Raw genomic sequence first — 22,724 nt, 5'->3', positions numbered from 1 at the left:
TATAACTGGTTTCTCATGTATTTTATTTTACCCATTTAAGAAAACATTATTCTGGGGAGTCCATGGATTTGGACTTCATCAGATTACCAATGGAGTCCATGACACAAAAAAGGTTAAAAGCTCCTGTTTGACCCAGACAAACTGTTCAGTTTAGAAATGAGGAAGCAGAACCAGAGTGATTAAGTGTCTTGCCTAAAATAAGGGTAGTAAATAGTAGTTGTTGTTTGTCATTGTGATTGAGTCATTTCAGTCGTGTCCAACTCTTCCTGACCCCATTTTGGGGTTTTCTTGGTGAAGATACTGGAGTGGTTTGCCATTTCCTTCTCCAGCTCGTTTTTACAAATGAGGAACTGGGGCAGGGTCACACAGCTAGTAAGAGCTAGTATTAAGAACCATATCCTCCAACTCCAAATCCAGTTCTCTTTCCACCATACTAGGCCACATTTCTGGGTTTAACTGGCAAACTACAGATCTGAGAGTGATGAGTTGGCATCCCAATTTGGCCACTAGATTGTTTTGTAACTGAACAAATTCCTTAATTTTCATCTGCCTCAGTTCCCCTAGTGCAATGATGAACACAAATAGATGCATGCTCCCCACTATAGTAAAACAGTGCTTCCCTCCCCCCCGCTTTTTTTATAGATTGCTTGGGATATACAGAGCTTAACGTTATGAGATACACATTTTTCAACACCAGACTTGCAGGTGGCCTGATATGGTAGGTTAGAAAGATTAATGGCTGCTTTTAAGGAAGACTTACAAAGAGTCCTCAGAGACTATCTTTTCCTGAAGACTTTGCTCAGATTAGAGTCAAAGAATTTGAGACACAGTTCAGGGATCCAGGGAGAGGTGAGGTCACCAATGGACATCATTGAACTTAAGATATGATAAAGGGCATATTAAGGGCAACTATCCATCTACTGGGACAGACTGAATATAATAGTGGTAGGAAATATGGGGAAAATAAATACCTTCCTTGTTACAAGGGATTTGATTTGCCCTCCTATCACTTTTTCCCCATAGGAAAAGTTAGCCTTGCTCTGCCCAGGACAAAGATTGATAATAATCAGTAACTCATATTTCCATATCACCCTAAGATTTATAAAATCACTTCATGTCTTCATAGCAGCCTATTATGCCTAAGGTCATAGTCATTTTTAGAGTGGGCATTGAACCCTGATTCACAGATTAAGATTGACATGTGGCAGATCTCCCTGTGGCATCTGCTTGTAACATTTTTTTTGGCTATTTAATCTCCATATCCTGGCTCCAACATTTAGGAGTTGTGTGATATTTATCAGTTGGGAGGGCATCTCTCAGATTCAGTTTTCTTATTTTTAAAATGGGGATAATAATATTTATACTGTCTGACTCACGGGGTCATAAGGGAAGTGCTTGGTTAATCTTAAAGGAGTATAGAGAAATTATAGTTATTATTATATGGTATAGTTTTTATTCTCTAATTTGTCATATTCTTTAGTATGACTTTTTTGTAGGTTGGCTTCTTTCATTGTTAAGAAAGTATTTTCTGTGTAATAAAGCATTCCCTATATGCCCATCTGTTGGGGAATGGCTGAACAAGTTGTGGCATATGATTGTAAGGGAATATTACTGTATAATAAGAAATGATGAGCAGGCAGGTTTCAGAAAAACCTGGAAAGATTCATATGAACTGATGCAAAGTGAAGTGAGCAGACCCAGGAAAACAATGTATACATTAATTGCACTACTGTATGATGATTAACTTTGAATGACCTAGCTATTCTGAGCAATACAATATGATGGAAAATGCTATTCACCTCAAAAGAAAGAATTAATGCAGTTTGAATGCAGATCAAAGCATACTTTTTTCACTTTCTGTATTTTTTATATTCTTTTTTCTTTTTGGTCAGTGTCTTTCACAACATGACTAATATGGTAATATATTTTGCATGATTGAACATGTATAACCTATATAAAATTGCTTACTGTCTCAGGGAGGGGGGAAGTGAAGGAGGGAAAGAGAAAATTTGGAACTCAAAATGTTTTTCTTTTTTAAAAAATACAAATGAATGATTTTGCCAATTACATGTAAAGACAATTTTTAGCATTCAATTTTTAAAATAAGATTTTGAGTTCCAAATTTTTCTCCCTCCTCCCCCTCTTTCCTCCCTAAGATATAGGTTATATAGATATAATCATGTAAAACATATTTTCATATTAGTCATGTTGTAAAAGAAGACATTCCCAAAGGAAAAAAGAACTTGAAAAAAATACAGAAAGTGAAAAATAGTATGCTTCAATCTGCACTCAGACTCCATCAGTTCTTTCTCTATGGATAGCATTTTCCATCATGAATCTTTTAGAATTGTCTTGGATCATTGCATTGCTGAGGAGAGCTAAGTCAACCATAGTTGATCATCGTCCAATGTTGCTGTTACTATATACAATATTCTCCTGGTTCTGCTCACTTCACTCAGCATCAGTTCATGTAAGTCTTTCAAGCTTTTTTTTAAAATCCCCCTGCTCATCATTTCTCATAGCACAATAGTATTCCATTACATTCATATACTACAACTTGTTCAACCATTCTCCAATTGATGGGCATCCCCTCAATTTCTAATTCTTTGCCACCACAAAAAGAACTGCTATAAATATTTTTGTACATATAGGTCCTTCTCACTTTTTTTTTATCTCTTTGGGATACAGACCTAGTAGTGGTATTGCTACATCAAAGGGTATGCACAGTTTGATTGCCCTTTGGGCATAGGAACTCAAAATTAAAAAAAAAAGAATGTTAAAAATTATCTTCACATGTAACTGGGGAAAAATAAAATATTGTTAATTAAGCATTCCCTACATACAAATCTTTCAACATGGGCAAACAGAGTTTCATTCTCAAAACACTTTCTTTGAATTTTTTAAATCACTATGCACCTCTGCAGGGTAAGTGATTCTACAACCTGTTAGTTGTTCTATTGTATTAAGTGATTTGTCCAAAGCCACAGAGGTAGTGGTGAGCAGGACAGAAGATGACAGGCTTCTCAGATTACATTTTGAGGGCTTTTGCACTGGATTGTTTTGGCTTATGATTGAGTTCTATATATTATATTTTGAATTCTTATTGTCATTTCATCTTCCTCTGCAGGGAAATGTCTACTGTTTGGCTTCAAGTTGGACAATGTGGCAACCAGATAGCTCAGGAGTTGTGGCACATCCTAGGCCTCGTAAACGGGTCCTGTGGAAAAATAGATAGGTAATGTAATTTTAATACTGCCTGAAACAGCTCTTGCCTACTCCTTCAGCTTATGTACCTGTGTACCTGGCTAACTCCATTTTTCCATCAGTTCGGACCTGATCTCCATCAGAGGTTCTCTAGTGAAATTACGGGTTTTCCCTTATATGTGACCATTAACTTTGAATAGCCAAGTAATGATTTAACATTTTTAGTATCGACTTTTTTCCTCATTACATCTCACTTAATTCATTTTTCATATCCACCTCATTGTTCTTAACCAGTTTTGAGTCATGGACTACCTTGGCAATCTTGTAAAGCATATGGGGACCCTTTCTCAGAATTATGTTTTTAAAAACATAAAATACATGAGATTATAAAAGAAACCAATTTTGTTGAAATACAGTTATTGAAATTTTTTAAAAACCAAATAAGTTTATAAATCCCAGGTTAAGAACTCCTATCATAGACTGAGAATTGGGGAACTCTAGAAAAGCACTGACTTCCATAATGTAGTTTTAACTTTAGTGCTTTGTGTGTAATGAACAAACCAGCCACTTAATGGTTAGAATCCTATGACAGCTAACAGCCATAAATTGTCAAAATACAATTCTTTTGCAAACGATAGTTAAGAAGTCTTGAATAACTGGGTGTGTTTCTGCTTCCATCAAGTGATTCTGTTCTTGGACTGAGGATGAAAAATGCTCTCCACTTCTAGATAGAGTTGGGTTCAGAGAACAGAGACTAGAAGCATATTTTTTTTTCTTTTTTTTCCCAAATCATGGCTAATGTGAAAATATGTTTTTCATAACTTCTATGTGTAATGAGTATTGTATTTTTTGCTTTCTCAAGGGGTAGGAGAGGGGTACAGAGAGGGAGAGATTTGGGAACTGAAAATAAAGTAAAACTGAAAAGTTTTTTTTAATTAAAAAAAAAGTAATTCTGCTGTTTCAGAACTGGGGCATATATACCTACCTATAAGATATTTTTCACTGGACATATCTTATTTTTTAGTTTCCATTTCTTTCTTTCCTTCTTTTTTTAAACTGGGTCTCCCTATCTCACCCAGACTGGAAGTGCAGTGGCCAACTCATAGGTCATATCATGATATTGTTAGGCACAGAAGCTTTTACCTGCTCCATTTTTTTTACCTGGGTCAATTTACCCCTTTTTAAGCATCCTGGTGGCCCTCCATTCCTGGGGACTCACCATCTCCTTTGGCAACCTATCAGCTTTAGTCCTTCTGCAGCTAGAAGTTGGGTTCAAATGATTCACCAAGCTCAGCCTCTTCCAGTAGCAGAGATTACAGAGGCAGGCCACCACATTTGGGCAAATTCCATTTTCTTAGAAAATTGTCTAAGGACATTTTCATATAGGAGAGAAGAAATAGTAGTCAGTCAATAAACATATCCATGAAACACCTACTATGTGTCAGGCACAAGATTTCAGTGACATCATGTAGCATTCTCTTCTGCTAAAGTCCTTTTCTAAATTCTCCTGGTAGCAAAGGGGATTACTGAGTAGGCAGTAGTAGCCAGATCAGTAGTAGGTTACATCAAACTTTGCATTCAATTCAATTTAACTAAATAGGTATATATTAAGTACATTCCATGAGCTAAAATATGTAAATACAAAATATACATTAAGTGGTTTTTTTTTGGGAGGGGGACAGTGAGGGAGGGACAGAATTGTCTCCTGTAGAAAGAAACACATGATCAGAGCAGAGCCTTGAATAGAGATAGAGATTCCAAGGGGGTGAAGGTGAGAAAGGAGTGCATCTCCAGAGCATAGATCTAGGATGAGCAGGAAGGAATTACAGAAAGAGAGATTTCAGCATGACATAAAAAAAATTCCTAATAATTGGGATTGTACAAAAGTGGAGGGGGGGCTGCTTAACTTTTTCTTTGTTATGAGGGAGGGTTGAAAGGTTGTGGGGAACAGATTTGGAAGAGACCAAGGCATAAAAACCATAAAGTACCAAGAAAACTTTTGTTTTCAAAAAAGTCAATCTAGAAACAAAAATAACCAAATGAAATTGTAGATGGAGTAAATGACCTTCTGAGATCATGTCAAGCTGGGAAAGTTGGGTGCAGGTGTCAGCCTGGCAGGGCTGTCAACGGCAGAAACATCCACTTTTCATCCAGGGCTGTTTTTTTTTTTTTTCAGGAATCCCTTCTGCTCCCTGGATGGAAAGCTCAGTGCTATCTGTGTGGACAGTGAATCCAAAGTGATAAAGAAAATGCAGAAACAAGTGAAGAAAGGGTAAGGGACCCAACCCAAGTCCTCCTCTGAGGAATGTGACTCACCCACATATTGCAGTTAGAACCAGTGTGGTGGTTGTTTCTTGCTAACTGTTCTTTGTTACAAAGGAAAGTTCGACTTGGGAATGGCCTATATTCAAAATGACAAGGATATAAAATAAAAAGGAATCCATAGAACACATTTTAAAAAATTTTTAATTTTTTTGAGGGGGGAAGGCAGGGCAATTGGGGTTAAGTGACTTGCCCAAGGTCACACAGCTAGTAAGTGTGTCAAGTGTTTGAGGCCAGATTTGAACTCAGGTCCTCCTGACTCCAGGGCCTGTGCTCTATTCACTGAGCGACCTACTTGCCCCCTAAGAACTCATTTTTTAAAAGTGATTACCAATTCTCTGGAAGGAATTATACCCATCTATTTGAGTTTATCTACATATCATTCTTAATCGAGTACATGTATGGACAGAAATGGAGATGAGTTGGTGATGTATTTAAGAAGAAAATAGAGTTGGACAGCCCAAGTGGTACTTTTGTAACTCTGAGATATTAAAAGAAATAGAGGAAAGCTTCTAGACTGTTATGTGGATTTCCTGTGGAAAAACACAGACAATAATTGCTTAGAATGCTAAGGTACTAAGAGTTGCATTCATTACACATGAAGAAACTACATAGCCTGGTGTGACCTTAGATCAAAGTGACTTTGTTAAGTATATAAAAAAAAGTCCTTTGGACAAATTTGTTCTAAATTGAGAGATTGGTTTATGTGAGGAATGCTATAGATTCCTAGCTATCTAGAATTCAACAAGGCATCTGACACAGTCCATAGCAAAATCCATATAGACAAAATGGAGAAATATGGACTGTTAGAGTCAAAACTGGACTAGACCCCTAGAGTAGTAATAATGATGATGATGATGATAATCAATTTAATTAGTGCTTTCAGGTTTGCAAAGCACTTTCTTCACGACAATCCCATGGGGGGGAGATATTGCAAGTGTAATTATTCCCATCTTACAGATGAGGACCCTGAAGCTCAAGGAGACCTAAATGATTTGTGCAAGAGGGGTCTTTAGGCTTCACACAACTAATAAATGTCAGAACCAGTATTCAAACTCAGATCTCTCCTGACTCCCAAGTCGAGATGACAATCTAGGTCATCCTGATGGAAGGTCTCTCATACATTGTCTCAGTTATTTGTCTTTGTGCTTGTGCTATTCAGTATCTCAGTGAAAGCAAGGTTGCAGAAGCTAGAATGTTGGGGTGAATAAATATGACAGAATTGAGTAGGAATCAATGTTAAGTTTTGACAGTAGAGCTGAAAATGTGGCGTGAGTAAACAGAGAATGGGGACTAGTAGAGTGGGGTTGGGCAGAGAGTGGTGTGTCTACTCTAGACAATATCTTGGGTTTTTTCTTGAACTACAAGCTCAGTATAAGCCATCAGTATGTTGTGACAACTAGAAAACCAATACCTTCAGACTTAACTGATAGTGTCAAAAAAACAAAGGCAATGATTATCTTGGTATACCTTGCCCTCATCAGACATCTGGAATTTTGTATTTGGTTCTAGGTACCACATTTTAGAAAGGGAAACAACAAGTGGTTATGTGTCCAAAGGTGGGTGGCAAAGATGGTAAGGGGGTGAGAAATGAATGAAACTGGAAACCATGCTCTGTGAGGATCTGTTGAATGAACTAAAGCTTGGAGAAGAGAAGACTTAAGGTGATATATTAGGTGTTTTCAAGTACTTGAAGAGCTGCCGTATTGAAAACAGATTAGATTTGTTTGCCTTTGACTCAAAGCTAGGGGAGATGGGTGAAGGGGAAGGGTGAATAGAGGAAGCAAATTTTGGTTTGATATAAACAAAGATTTAACCATTAGACCCCTCCACTGTGGTTTCAAGCTTTGGTATGCTTGTGCTCCTCCTTCTCCTGGGAACTACCACCCAGGATTGGGACCTGGATTAGAGTGTAGGCAGATCAACAGAGTCCTGCCTCAGTGCTAACAAAGGGACCCTTGCGATCTCCTTCTGACCAGTTGTTTGACCCTTTTACTGTCAGTAGGAAGCAGCCACTGCTGCTGCTGATTCATTCCCTCCCAAGGCCTGCTACTGGTTTGCTGGGGCCTAGGCTGTGCTGGAGTAGCCTGTGCTGGACTGTGCTCCCCTCTCACCCAGGTACAACAGGCCTTTCCTGCTGACCTTTTAAATTGTTTTTGGTATCCTAGAAGTCTGGAAACCACTGCTGCTGCGGCTGCTGGTCTGCCTGTGCTAGACTAGACTCTTCTCTCACCCTGGTGCAAAAGACTTTTCTGCCAACTTTCTAAGTTGTCTTGGCCTGGAAAATGGGTTCACTCTATCTTTTTGTGGGTTTTGTCACTCTAGAATTTGTTTAGAGTCATTATTTAAAGGTATTTGGAAGGGTTTGGGAGAGATCTCAGGCAAGTCCCTACCTGGAGTCCATCATCTTGCCTCTGCCTCTATTTTACACATTTAAAACATTATTTTGTGAGGGGTCTTTAGGCTTCATCAGACTGCCAAAGCTGCCCATGACACCCAAAAAGGTTAAGAACCCCTGCTCCAGATGAATATTGAAGGTCCTCCTAAACCTGAGATTCTTTGATCCACACTAATTTGGAAATGGAGATATCAATAATTATTTTGTGTTTTAAAGGTGATTACTGAAAATTTGATTTTGTGTTCTGTTGAGTGTTTTGGTCTGAGGGCTTGTGAAGATATCACTTAATTGTAACTCTCTAAGAACACAATGCACATCTGAGATCTGTCTAAAAACCAAAAGTGAATAAATTTCAACATTTATTGGTGAGGTATTTTGTTCAAGTTAATAAATAGAAGGTGTAGTTTCAAAACTGTGTTAAAGTTAATAAGGTCAGTCAAGTATAGACAAAAAAACAAAAATAAAAAACCTCTTCATGATTGGTCAGTCTGGCAAATCTTGAGTTGATCCCTTTTTCTGCCAAGACATGGCAGCTGTGGCTTAAAGGCAAATGTGATAGATTTGGAGTCAAAATATTATTCAAATCCTAGCTCCACTGCATAAGATATAAATCTTATGATCCCATATATAGCAGAAAGGCAGAGTTGATTCTAAAGGTATATAAGTAAAACTCTCTGAGAAGTTGTTTTAAGTAGGCAAACCAGGTTGATACTAAGATTTCAAATAACCACCATTGTAAGAGTCTGCAGAGACACACTCTAAACATTTAGCTTTTTTTAATGTCCAAAGTATCTACTCAATTGTACCTAGTCATTTGTATTTATTTAAGTCTTGTTCTAAAGAGTGTATTTTTAATGGTTTCCTAATGCTAGGTAATTTTTATGTTTAACTATCTTACTAAAGAATTATATATTTTTTTAAATAAAGGATAATTGAATGCATAAGTGTGTTTATACCATTATCTCATTTGATCCTAACAACAGTGTAAAGATTTTCTTCTACAGTTGAGAAAATTAAGAAATAGCATTGATTTTCCTAAAGTTAGACAATTAGGACATAGAAATCTAGAATCACAGTGAATGGATGAAAAAGCACTTAAATCCTTACATTGTTCAAAGCACTCTGCTAAGCACTGAACTATATAAATAGAAAAGCAAGTCATTTCCTAATCTCAAAGAATTCACATTCTAATGGGGGACAACAACATATACAGGAAATTTCAGCTATAAGTAAAGGCTCAGAGGTCCTTAGTAGAATGTATTATCGAAGTAGATAATATTACATCTTCTCTAGTATCATTTCCATTGATGAATCCAGGACTCCCAAAGGCTTATCTAGGACAACCCCTTCTTTTTATAGATGGGAAGAAATTGAAGCCAGAAAGGTTAGGCCAACTTTTCCAAGTCTACAGAACTGGGGCTTGAACCCAGGTCCCTTAATTGTAATTCCAGTGTTCTTTTGAAAAATTATTATCAATCACAATAATTAGTTGATCATAGGAGATAGCTGCTGATGGGTCTTATGAAAAAACTTAGAGATGTGGCTGAATTAGAGTGTTTTTTCCACTGAATCTTACTATGCTATGCTTACAAACCCATATGCTATGCTTATAACCCAGGCACTCAAACTCCCAGTGTCTGTTTACCCAAATTATAGGGTTATTATCTAGTTAGACCTTTGGACCCAAACCTTTCAAACCCAAATCTGCAAACCGTGACAAATGCCATGGGTTATTATTGCTATGATTATGTTTTTATTCCATAGCACAGCAAGGAAGACATTGGATTTGGAGTCAAAGGACCTTGGTTCAGACCCAGATGACACTATCTTTATGACTTTGGACAAGTCACTTAATCTTTTTGGGCCTCATTTCATCATTTGTAAAATGAAAGGGTTGAGTAGGAAGGCCTCTGAGGTCCCTTTCAGTTTTATGTCTATGGTCCTACTATCTATCTGTAAGCCCTTCTTCAACTAACTGGAGAAAATCCTGGGGAAAGGAAACTCATTGTCTAACTCAGGTGCTAATGCCTCTTTTGACTTGTGCTACTAACTTTGAGGGTAATGATTTCCGAAAAAGGGTTATAAATTAAACAGCAGAATTGAAGGGCCAGAAGCAGTTTATCAGCATAACAGTTAAAGCAATCAAGCAGATTCCCAGCGTGGCTAATTACTAGGTCTCTCCCCACTACAGGGTATTAGCATGAGAAAGTGATTATGGTCCAGCCTTTCTGACAAGCCTTTCACTTTCAGCAGTGCATTTTTTTTTTAATTTTTCAGTTTATTCCGGGAATCGAATCTAATAATTGGAAAACAGGGAAGAGGGAAGAATTGGGCATGTGGTAAGACTCTGACCTCTCATCACTTACTTTTGTTGTTTGTTTTGTCCAGACCTGACCTAAGAATTTCATTGTTAGCCAGGTGACCCCTTTTGAAACTTATTTTCTTAGAAAGTTGCTCAAGGCACAGAGAGATTAGAGGTTTAGTGACTTGCCTGGGTCACACAGTTTGTATATATGAGAAGAAAATCTTTCTGGCTTCTATGTTGGCTCTGTTCACCACACCGAGCTTCTTCTGTAGAGATTTAAGCATATGGTGAGAATTTGATTAGTTGTTCAACGTACCATCACTCAGACTAGATTATAAATTCCCAGAGAGCAGGGACCATGTATTCTATTTTTATTACTTAGTTTTTACTTTTGTCACATAGGATACTCTATCTCCTACGTCTGGGCCTTTACACATCATAATTAGCTCCTTTTAAGCCTACGAACAAAATAAAGGACCCTAAGGTCCCTGATCTGTGGCTTTAGAGAGTTTATTTTAGATGGGAAGTTAGGAGTTCAATTACAATCTGAGTCCCCAGTTAGAATAATTTCTAAGTTTTAGACAGTGGTTGGAATCACCTAAATTTACATTTATATTTATTCGTAGTAATCCTTGATGTCTCTGAGATTGAGGCAAAATTCAAGTTGCCGATTGCGTTTGCTTAGTGAAATAGAAGGTTATATTGTAGTATCTGTGGAGAGACTTTGGGAAAGAGCAGGTCTTTTATTGGGACTTACCTCAGTCCTTAAGTAGGTTAGTACACTGGTGTCATCCACCCTACAATTGGGTCTTTTGTGGAGAGCAGATGGCCCTCCTCCAGAACTCCACACTGCCACAAATCAGTTTTAACTTCTATTTCTCCTTTAGCTGGTTGCCCCAGGGCTGCTAGTTTTGGGCACAGCTTGGCTTAACCCTACTTCTTCCACTCTGTTCCTGTATCTTAGGTATATCTGTTATTGTTCTGAGATAGCTTATCTTTTATACAAGTTCCTTAGGGCATGCCCAAGTGGTTTCAATTGATTCAAGAAGAAATACTGGCTTTGTTCATTTTCAGTTCCGATTCAGTCAAGAAGTGTTTTAATTCAACAATGGTGGGTGGGACAATCATTAAGACCCCACCCTTATACACACTTGTGTCTCCTTTCCCACTGCCCGTCCTAGCTCCAGGCTCTTAGAACTCCGGATTTCCTTGAAAACTAGACTCAAGTGTCACCATCTATGCAAAGTCTTTCCTGATTCCTCTAGCTGCTAGTCCTAAATATTTACCTTATTTTTATTTTAGAAATAGTTTTTTCACATACCAGCTTCACTTTTGTCTTTGTATTCCTAGCCCCTAGTAGAGTGACAGTTGTTGATCAGTCATTTCAGACTCTTTTGTGGAGATTTCTCATTTGGGGATTTCTTGGTGAAGATACTGGAGTGGTTTGCCATTTCCTTCTCCAGCTTGTTTTACAAATGCGGAAACTGAGGCCAACAAGGTTAAGTGACCTTCCCAGGGTCACACAGCCTGAGGCTGGCCTTAACTCAGGCCCAGCGCTCTATCCACTGCATCACCTAGCTGCTGTAGTAGAGTATCTAGCACATAGCTAAATAAATGCTGGCTGACTGAGTGATTCCATTACTTTTGATGACCCCCTACAATACCTTGTACAATAGATTAGTAAATGCTGCTGATTCAGTCACTGACACCTGCTCCGGCCGTTTTAGTGCTTTACTATCCCCCAGATAGAAACTCTTAACTTTCCTCTCCACGCCCCACCCCCTCCCTTCCCTCACACCATTTGCCATTACCCAGGTAACCCTTGGGAACCTCTACCTTCAGATTTTTCTACTTAGGCGGTAGAGCTGCTGAAGGTCTTTGAAGAAAGTCACAGATTTCACCCACTATAAATTAATGGCCACCAGGTAGATAATGGTCCCTGGGCCTTGCAGTCTGAAAAATTTCATTCCCTTAACCCTTCTACCTTGTTGTTGGTCCCTTACCACTGCTGTTCAGCAATCCATCTACTCTTATTGGCTCCCTCTCTCTCTCCACAAAGTCAGCCCCAACTTTATCCTCTTGCCTCAAACTGCTACTGCATCCATACTCCCCAGGGATGTTCACTGAGGATTGAGACCGTGAGATCCACACTTGCTCCTCTCTTCCCCTGCTCAGAACTTTTCATTCATTTTCTCCTCCTTTTGCTTGACTAAAGCTAGTCCCTTCATGTGTTACATCTCCTTTGCCCTCCCTTTTGCTTCTTCTAGAATTTTGCTCCAGCAGTGATTCTTCTTTTTATTGGACAAACCAATTAATCAATCAATCAGCATTTATTAAAGGCCTACTAGATGCAAGGCACAGGGCTCAGCCCTGGGGATATAAAGACTAAGAATGAAATAATCCTTGCTAGAAGTTTACAAAAGCTTCAGTCTCTCCTTCCTTTCCACTTAAAAAAAAAAACTTTAGGTCTTCCTAAGTCTAAAAATAACAACAACAAAGAAAACCCCAGAACAACAAACAACAAAAAGCAATCCCTTGACCAAATTAAAAAAAAAACAAACATTTCCCCATCCCACCTTTCTCTTCCCTTCACTGTTAAACTTCTTGAATAATTAACCTAGCATCAATATCCCTACTTCTTCAGTGCCTACTCTCTCTATAACCTCTTCAATCTGGTTTTCATCTCTGCTACTAGTACTATGTGGGGTGAGACCACCCGCCAGCAATTAATTAAAAGAGTCAGAGGTCTCTCAAGGTAGAAACAGAAAACTTCTTCATGAAGATCTCTTGAGAAAGGGTGTCGTCATCACCACCAGCAGTGAGCTAGTAGGAGAGGCATAGTACAGAAAGCAAAGCATGATTATATACCTTAGTGAGTTCCATCCTCCTCCCACCACTGACCTTTACTCTCATTGGTGAAGTTCAGGCTCACAATCTCTCGAGAAATCTAACCCAGGTATGAGGGACAAGGAAACGCTAATTTAGCCCATAACAACTCTTAAGAACCCTTTTATCCTTATTTGGTGAGGACACAGTTCAGGTGATTCTAAGTAACTCGAAACATAGGCTTAGCTGTCAATCAGAAGCCCTGAGCCATGCCAAAAAGTCCCCACCTCCATTTATCCCACTCAGTTCACAGAAAGGCTGAGACCCAGATTCCATGAGAGGTCCTCACTATCCCACTCAGTACTACTGAACCTGCTTTTAAAAATCAAAAGTAATTTAATTTGAAAATCTACAGGCTCTTTTTTAGCCCTATTTCTTTTTAACCTCTATGCAGTTTTCATCATTATTGATCACTACCACCTCCTTTTGGATACATCCATATTGGGTTGGGTTTTTATTTTTATTTTTATTTTTTGCTTCAAGAATATTACACTCTCCTGGCTCTCCTCTTTCCTCCCTCACTGTTCCTTTTCTATCTTCTTCTATAGTTACTTATCCTCTTCCTAACCCCATAATGTATGTGTGCCCTCACGTTCTGTCTCCAGCTCTCCTTTCTTTTCTCCATTCTTTCCCTTAGAAAGTTCATTCATGGTTTTAATTGTCCCCTCAATATTATTGTCACTATAATATACTAAGGCATAAAGGGATAGGGGCTAAAAATAGACAAGTCAAGAAATAAAGTTAGAGGCACAATGGGAAAGGGAGAGATACAAACCTCCTTCCATCCCCCCCACCCCCCAAGGATAGAATGACGCAAAACTATTCACAGACATTATAAACCTTAGTTTATAAAGTTTATAGTGTTTTCCTTGCAATTATGTGATACATCTATTATAAGTATTAGCATCCATATTTAACAGGTGTAGAAACTGAGTCTCAAAGAGATTAATAAGTTTCCTGTTTTCACATAGCTGGTAGTGGCAGAACTGGGGTTTAAAACTAGGCCTCCTGGATCCCCCTCTATGCTGCTTCTCATGATTTGGTGGTCTTTTGAGACATTCCCTCTTCTTAAGTTTGTTGTGTTCTCAGAATAGTAGGAAAAATAGGAATAATTGCCTCTTTATCATTAATTCCACAAGCAAAGAAACTACACCATGGGCTAGACACAGAGGTGGGGAACCTATAGCCTCGAGGCCACATGTGGTAGGCTCCCCACCCTGGTAGAGTTTTCCCAGTCCTGGCTTAGATCAAAAAATATCAACCATGTACAGCTGCCTGAACTTCAAATGCTTTCCTGATTCAGGAAGGAAATAAGGCCATAGCCATTTGAACTAAAGCCCCACCCCTGATGCGTGAGTACCCGGTGGAGGTGGCTGTCAAAACAAGACTTCATGGGCTCAGGGAGGACTGTCTTTCATCTAAGACTCAAAGAAGGGCCAGTGGTCAGAACTCTGACATGGAGTGAGAATAAACATGCAGGTGCTGATTGGGAATGCAGTTGAGATGGGTGATTGATTAACTGGCCTTCCCACACCAGTGAAGGAGTCAGTTAGGTCCAGCAGCAGGCAAGCCCTGATGCTTGGAGCCTGCTCTACTGTTTTGCTGATCTTTGGTTAGGCAGAGAAGGTTATTGTTGAATGAGATATGTTGTGTTCCACAGCTGGATGTGTGTGTCTGTGTGTATGTGGACCAGGTAGCTCCTTCTCCACAGTGGTTGAATATTAAAAGTCTATTTGTGTGAGTTAATGTAGTTCTCTTAGCTCCTACTAGGTTTGGGTTGAGGGGGCCATGGCATATAACCTTAGAACAGGGGTGGGGGACCTGCGGCCTTGAGACCACATGTGGCCCTCTAAGTCCTCAAGTGCAGCCCTTTGACCGAATCCAAACTTCACAGAACAAATCCTCTTCTAGGGCCTTGGGTAACCTTTTGACTGAGTCCAAGTTTTACAGGGGATTTGTTCTGTGAAGTTTGGATTCAGTCATAGGGCCACATTTGAGGACTTAGAGGGCCATAGGTTCCCCACCAGTGCCCTAGAATCACAGATCTAGAGACTACATCTGTGTAGAAAAATTATTAGTAGTGTATGTGTATGTATGTGTGTATGTCTATATGTGTATATGTATGTGTGTATGTATGTTATATATATATATATATATATATATATATATATATATATATATATATATATACACATACACACCTACACATATATAGGCAAAGAAGTGACTGAGGAACTTGTCAGATTACAAGGGGAAGTCTCTATTGATAATGTCCATCTCCAGATCGAGCCGTGTCTACCACTGTATGAGAGAGTAACTTTTTTTTTAAGTTTCCCCTTTTATTACTACTTCTAAAGTAAGAAACCTAACAAAGCATCCAAAGTCTAAATCTTGTGCTAAGAAGTCATGTGTAATAATGATGATAATAATAATAATAATCCCTTACAGTTGCATAAATATAATTTGTAAAAGTGCTTTCCCAGGCATTTGGGAAATTTGAACCTTGAAGTAGGAAGGAAAGCTATAAAAAGTAAGCTGCACAGATAATTCCAATTTTTGCAAGTGAGGAAACAGATTCAGAGGCAAAGTGTTAGATTCAGGGTCCCTCAGCTAGTAAATGCCAGAATTAGCACTTGAACCTAGGTCTTCTGACCCCTCCTCTAGTGTTATTTCTACCACGTTCCACATAGAATCAGAGAGATGGAGTACTCTGTTGGAATTTGTACAACTTAAGTTTTATTTGGCTTCCATCGCTGAAGGAAGGTAAGCTTTTAGACAGATTACCTCTCTGAATCTACAGGTGACTTAGGACAGACCTACTCATTAAATAACAGCATTTCTTTGTTACACACCAGTGACATTTTGTTATGCATGTTATCATTAAACCCCACCAGAGTAACACTTCTGTAGTTTGCAGCATCTCCTCTGTGCCTTCTTTCTTCGCCAGCCCAGCCCTCCTCTCACCACATCTTTTCTCTCCTTTTATTACAGTTCCTTCATAACCCCCCTCCTAAAGTCGAAGTTTGTTTTATTTGTAGCTATTCCTTGTCCAGCTCTGCATTTCTTCTTAAACATCACTAACCACTCTCCTTTCATGGCCCACTTTCCAATTGAATTTAATGTATTTCTACAGTGAACTCGGTGTGTATTTTCAACCCTCCTTAGTCCAGTTCAGGTAAGAGTGAGATTCATAAGATGCTCTCTCCCCTCCTCCTACTGTTTCTTGCATAGTTTATATATTCTTTTCTTTGTTCACTACAATTATTAGAAATCTCAACTTTGTTCCTCCTCTTCCTCACATCTCCTCTAGTGTGTACCTTTTCCCTTTCTTTTTCTTTTCTCTCTTAAAACCAGCAAAACAGAACAAAATCCCCTATAGGCCCTGTGTTTGTCTTTCTTAGCTCCCTTTGTGACCTCTGAAGATAGTGAAATTCTGGGTTGTTGTTTTTTAAATTGAGACTGAATCTCCCTACCTCACCCAGACTTGAAGCGGGATAACGCCTAATTCTATTCCTGATCAGCATGCTTGCTTTAACCTACTCTATTTCTGACAGGGGCCAATTCATTTCCCCTTGGGCAGCCTGGTGGTCCCCTGCCATCTAGGTGCCAAACTTAGGTCACACATATGATTGGTTTACTTCACTGTAGTTCAAAACTCACTAGTTAAAGTAATCCGTCAGCCTCAGCCTCCTCACTAGTAGAGCTCATAGGCAAGCACCACGATGCCCAGCAACAGTAGGTATTTGTCTCTTTTCCCCCTTTTAGTAACCATTTATCGTGATTTATCTCCTTTCAATTGCTTAACTGTATTTACCTTTCTAGGTTTCTCTTGATTCCTGCCGTGTTTGTAGTTAAGGTCCATTTTCCCCCTTATAGGATTATATTCAGATTAGCAGCATAAATTATTCTTATGAAGCTTTATCTTTTGCCTTTTGGACTATCATGTTTTAAGATTTTCTCTTCTTTATGGTGGTTGCAGTGTAATCCTGACTGTAGTTCCTTGGTACTTGAACTTTCTTTTCCTAGCTGTCTTCAGTATTTTGTTGCTCTTTTAAAACTTCTTGCAGAGATTCTCAGAATCCTTGTGGTCAAGCCATTCTTTTATCTGAAGTTCTATTTGTATTTGCTATGGTATTACTCTTTTCTTCTAGGTTGACCTTTTGGGCTTCCCTTAACATCTAGTATTTCTTCAGTGTTTTCTTCTGTTTGTTCTCCTCTGCAGTCTCAGTTTCTGGATTAAGACCTTGTGTTAGGGTCAGTCTCTGCCTCCCCTTCTCTTTTTCCTCCTCCACTCTTGGATAGAATGAGAGGGCCTTGTTTGTCACTCTCTCCTCTCTAGTCTGAATGCTTCCATTGCTAGAATTCTAGAGGAGATGGCTGAAAGTAGGCCCTGGTCTCTGACATAATGCCTGTCTTCTGCCTCCTTTCCTTGTGGCCCAAGGTAAGTGATGGTGAAGTACTGTGTGAAGTCTGAGGGGAAAGATAATTACTGATGGGGAGGTGGTGGTGGTGGAATGAGCTACAGGCTTTAAGATGGAATTCTTTGGAAGATATAGCCCCCAGAATATTTTGTTATGGACCCAAATCCCTCTAACATTGGCCGTTTTAAATGGTTTATTTCAAGGCTACTACAATAAGCCTTTGAATTGTGAAGACAGCCTTCTGTACAAGACGATGGAGAGGCTTCGGAAGGAAGTGGAACTCCGGGATTGCTATAGTGGGACCGTGCTTTTTCACAGCCTAAGTGGTGGCACAGGAGCAGGTATGTAATGGGGGGAGAGGAGGAGAAGGAACCTAGCTAGATTATTATCCTTATTATTTTCATGTTGACATCACTTTTTAGATTTGGGTTTACAAAGTACTTATCTAGCTTTTTCCTTTTTCTTTTTTTGCCAGGGTACTAGGTTTATAATTCAGATAAGCTGACACTAGATGGATGATGGTGCCTGCACCTTGTAGCCTGAACAGTTAGAGCTCTCCAAGGTGTGCTTCACCAAATAAAAGATCATCACATTCCCCCACTCAGTGCTACTTTGTTTCATGGCCTGCCATGAATTCACTGCCAAACAAATCACCAATCATGGCCAAATTCATGGTTGAAGAATTCATTACCACTCAATCAATTACCGCTGGGGATGTCTTTCTGTACTTAACCAGGCTATTCCTTGGAAAGCAGAAAAAGTCTGGACCATATTCAAAGCTGTTCCATCTTAATAGATGGACTTAGAACGTGCTTTCCCACTGACATAGCCTTTAAGAATCCAGGGTCACTTCCATGACACAATGAGGCATCAGAATACAATATTGTGGAGGGTAAGCATCAGAATTGAGTAGGAGAGAAAGGGCTGGATCGCCTTTGGGAAATGATGTGGTGTTTTTAACGGCTTCAAGCTTCTCCATGAAATTAAGCCTCATCTGTTTCACATTAGTGGTCTTCTAATGATGTGTGGCTGCTAGTTATGGTATACCTGACCTTTAAAAAAACTCAAGTGGGGTGTGTCAAAGGGCAATGGGAGAGTTACATGATGGGAGTGAATATGGCTGCAACATATTACCAACAATGAATCAGGCAGGAGAAGGTACCAAGGGGATCATCGGAGAGATGTCAGAAAAAAAATGGAGAGGGCTGTCATGGAGCAAGATAGCTGATGCCCTGTTTACATATTCTGCTGCTTTCAATCACTGATTCCTCGAATTCTTGTTTGTAACACTGCTTTCTTCCTTTTTTTAAGAAAAAGGTTTTAACTTTTACTGATTTTTTCCCATTACCTCTGTCTCTGAATATATCCCTCCCTCCCACCCCACCAGTAAGCCATCTCTTGTAACAGAATAAAAGAAAGAGGAAGGGGGGAAAAAGCAGTTCAGTAAAACTAATGCACACAGCCAAGCCAGTTTGACATTATACTCAGTATTCCACACCAGTCTCCCACTTCTGCAAAGGGAGGGAAGTGCATTTCCTCCTGTCTTCAGGGCCAAGCTTAGTCACTGTAATTACGCAGATTATAACATGACTTTCGAATATACCCTGAACCTTCCTTGGGGCTATTTTAGGGTTTTAAAACTTTCAGTAGCTTCAGTGTATCAGGGCTCCTAAAGCCCTCTTTTACTGAAGCTCTAGCTACCCTAACAGAAAGTCTTATCTGGAATTGCTTTCTGCTAGTCCCAAGAAAAGTCTTAGGTCTCTTTCCATGCACTCTCGCTCCACTGGAGTGCTCTCATGTTACCTGTATCTTTAACCTTGTACTATCAGTAAAAAAAAAAAAAAAAAAATTCACCCAAGTTTATCCCAAATTTGCCAGCATTATTCCTCTGTGACTTGCCTGCCCATTTTCATTTTTTATTTATTTTTTTTGGCAGGGGGGTAAGGCAGGGCAATTGGGATTAAGTGACTTGCCCAAGGTCACACAGCTAGTACATGTGTCAAGTGTCTGAGGTCAAACTTGAACTTAGGTCCTCCTGACTCTAGGGCCGGTGCTCTACTCACTGGACCACCAAGCTGCTCTTGCCTGCCCATTTTCAATAAGGACTACCACTCTTTTTTAGAAGCACCATTATATAGTGAGAAAAGTCCTGGATCTGGAGTCAAAAGACCTGGGTTCAAGTTCTCATTCTGTCATTGGTGTACTGGGTGACCTTAGGGAAGTCATTTAATATCCCAATGCTATGATTTTCATCTCTAAGGGTTATTGTGAGGACCAAATGGAATCATGTAAAGCACTTTGCAAATCTTAGACTATTCTAGAAAGGTAATCAATTATTATTAGCTCTTTCACTTTTTGAAGCCACAGGAATCATACCTATTTAAAAATTTTTAAAAAATATTTTATTTTCTCCAATTACATGTAAAGACGATTTTTAACATTCATTTTTTAAGAATTCTGAGTTCTAAATCCTCTCTCTCTCTTGTCTTTCATCCTCCCTCCCTGAGATTGTAAGCCATAGTAAGTAATACATACATTTGAAAAAAAAAGTTTGTTTATTCATTTTTATTTGGAGTAGACCTTTGATTTAATCAGTGTTTAAATATTGCATTTCCTCAGTATATACATAGGTTTTCTGGTCTGTGAGATTCTAGAATGGATACCCTACTTAAAAAAAAAAACATTGCTCTAATGTGTGATTAGAAAACAGAATAAAAGCCACAGAGGCCAGATTAAGCCATTCAAACCCAACTGCAGAGATCACTATATTTTAATGAGTCTCTCCCTGTCCCTGTAATAATTAACCAATAGCCCTTTATTACAAAACTGTCCATTCCTCTCCACCAACCCCTATCTGTGTCCTAATCCAACTCTGCCTAGTCCTTCCATTGTGTCCTCTGGAATTCCTGTTCCATAGTGAGCACACTTTTTTTTTTTGTCCTGGACCTCTCTTTTACACTCTTTCTATCTAGTAGTCCTTCCAGAACTCTGCCTAGTCCTTCCATTGTGTCCTCTGGAATTCCTGTTCCATAGTGAGCACACTTTTTTTTTTTGTCCTGGACCTCTCTTTTACACTCTTTCTATCTAGTAGTCCTTCCAGAACCCCTGTTCAACCCTGATGACGTGGCATCACTGACTATCCTCTCTACATGGCTGTACCCTCTCACATGGTCCTGAAAGGGAAGCCAGAATACCTCCTGCTCCAACTGGCACTTCCAGATACTCTTCCTTTGTCTCATTCATTGAGTAACCTTTTCTCTTTTGAAGTCTGCACAATTAAAATTTTCCCCACTGGACCAAATATACTTACCCCCAAGTCATCCTCCTTCCTTCTTTTCTCAAGGAGTTCAGCACCTGTTTCACCATATTCCTCTCCTTACCAACTCCTGCCCTTGGACTAAGACCCTTGATGATTCCATTTGCTTGCTCCCCCAAACTCCCTCACCTTCCATTCTGGAAGGACTAATAAAAGGAAAGGGTATGAGTGAGAAGTCCAAGTCAATCCCCAGTTACGGTTAGTACCTCCCTTAAATCATTGATTGACCTAGTAGTTAGCTCCTCAGTATCATTTAATCAGTTAACATCAATTAGCTTTTATAAAGGGATATTTACTGAGAAGATAGATATATTAAGAACAGAAATATAAAACACACACACACACACACACACACACACACGCACACACACACCCACACACCAGGGACACACTATCCCCTCTGTAATCTCCATCCCTAGGGAGAGTAACCTCAAACTTCTAAGTTCACTTCCAAATATGGCACAACCAATAGACCAAGCAGCCCCCTTCTTTGGAGAAATCGTTGTTCCAGTGTGTGGACCCACAGCTTGGCTGGGTCCAGCAGTTCATTTGGGACTTCACTGCTCACCAGGCTTGGATATCTGCTAGAGTTTCTAGCATGAATTTCAGTTCCTGGACCCTTGGTATCTCCTGACCTTTTAGTGCTCACAAGGTTACAGCTAGTCTGTTCCATCTCTCCCCTTTCACCTAATGCAGGAGAGAATAGGCACAAAAGGGACATAAACAATAAGGCCATGCACTTATGGCTTCATATGGGAGGGCATAGGCCATTGGTACACTTCCTATCTGGAAGATATGGCGGTTATTGCCGCCTCACTCAAACACAGCCAGGCAGGAAAGAGACCAAGGTTTGTTAACTGGGACCTTCTATAAGTGTATTCACTTCTTATTTAGGAACTAGTAAAAAAAAAAAAAACCTTTTCCACCGCACGATAGGCAGACCAGAAGATCATGGAATACCTGTACAGTGCTCCAAAGTCCACACTGGGGATTGCATCAAGCAGAGCACACTGCACGTGCCCATGAGGTCTAGGCTTTCATTGACCAGTTCTTTACTACATCATTGTTACGGCAGCATCCATATATCAATAGAGGTGGATGTACAGAGACTAAAGTTCCCAAAAATTACCTTTTCTGTTTACCTTAGTTGTATAACTTGTTATCTGGATTTTTTTTTCCACTTAGGTCTTGGCTCTCATCTTTGTGAAGAAATCAGAGATGAGTATCCCTTAGGACAGATTCTGTCTGTGACGGTGGCCCCTTATCAGACTGGCGAGTGCCCTCTTCAACATTACAACATTCTGTTGTGCCTTTCTTGGCTTCAGAGGTAACCTCATTAAGCATCTGAAGAAATGGAGCTTTAGGCAGATCTCGCATAGAGGGAACCAATGGTGTTGTTTTGTTAGTTCCAAAGCTTTTTACCCAAGGACAGAGTACTAAACTTGAGAGGGGAAGACTATTGGATTCTACCCTCAATTCTAGTGGAGATAAATTGATGACTGTAAGTAAAGTACTTCATCTTCTTGTGCCTCTATTTCTCCAGCTGTAAAATAGAAATAGCTACATTGATACTTGGTCACAAGGGTGAGAACTAATACTAATATTCATTAATTCTAAATATTTAAAATATGAAATGCCATTGATGGTGATTATAATCATCTGGAGTGATATTGCATATCCTTTGTATCTTTTTAAAGTGTGTTGTTTTGATTTTTAATTTGTAAAGTTGTTTTAAATCAGATTTTGTGGTTCATGAATACTTATTACATTCTAAACCTTGAACTTGCTAGCCTTGCTAGGCCTAAACTATAATAACAAGGAAGCAGCGGAAATGGTTGTGCCAGAGGTAGACATAGTAAAAGTCCAAAGGAG

The 22,724-nt window shown here is 39.3% G+C and overlaps 1 protein-coding gene across 1 annotated transcript in view; it reads left to right on the top strand.

Moving 5' to 3' along the window:
* The first annotated feature begins 3,131 nt into the window (after nt 1-3,131).
* Nucleotides 3,132-22,724, top strand: part of LOC118831573 (tubulin delta chain-like) — a 32,462-nt gene continuing 12,869 nt past the window's right edge. The window contains exons 1-5 of the mRNA XM_036738960.1: nt 3,132-3,235; nt 5,381-5,476; nt 10,202-10,263; nt 17,740-17,877; nt 22,038-22,179. Coding sequence (XP_036594855.1) covers nt 3,132-3,235; nt 5,381-5,476; nt 10,202-10,263; nt 17,740-17,877; nt 22,038-22,179 — 542 coding nt within the window. The remainder of the gene's footprint in view (nt 3,236-5,380; nt 5,477-10,201; nt 10,264-17,739; nt 17,878-22,037; nt 22,180-22,724) is intronic.

The sequence above is a fragment of the Trichosurus vulpecula genome, chromosome 9, assembly GCF_011100635.1.
Source record: "Trichosurus vulpecula isolate mTriVul1 chromosome 9, mTriVul1.pri, whole genome shotgun sequence".
In the NCBI taxonomy this organism is placed as follows: Eukaryota; Metazoa; Chordata; class Mammalia; order Diprotodontia; family Phalangeridae; genus Trichosurus; species Trichosurus vulpecula.
The sequence above is the reverse complement of the archived record's forward strand: the minus strand, read 5'-3'. Positions and strand labels throughout refer to the sequence as shown.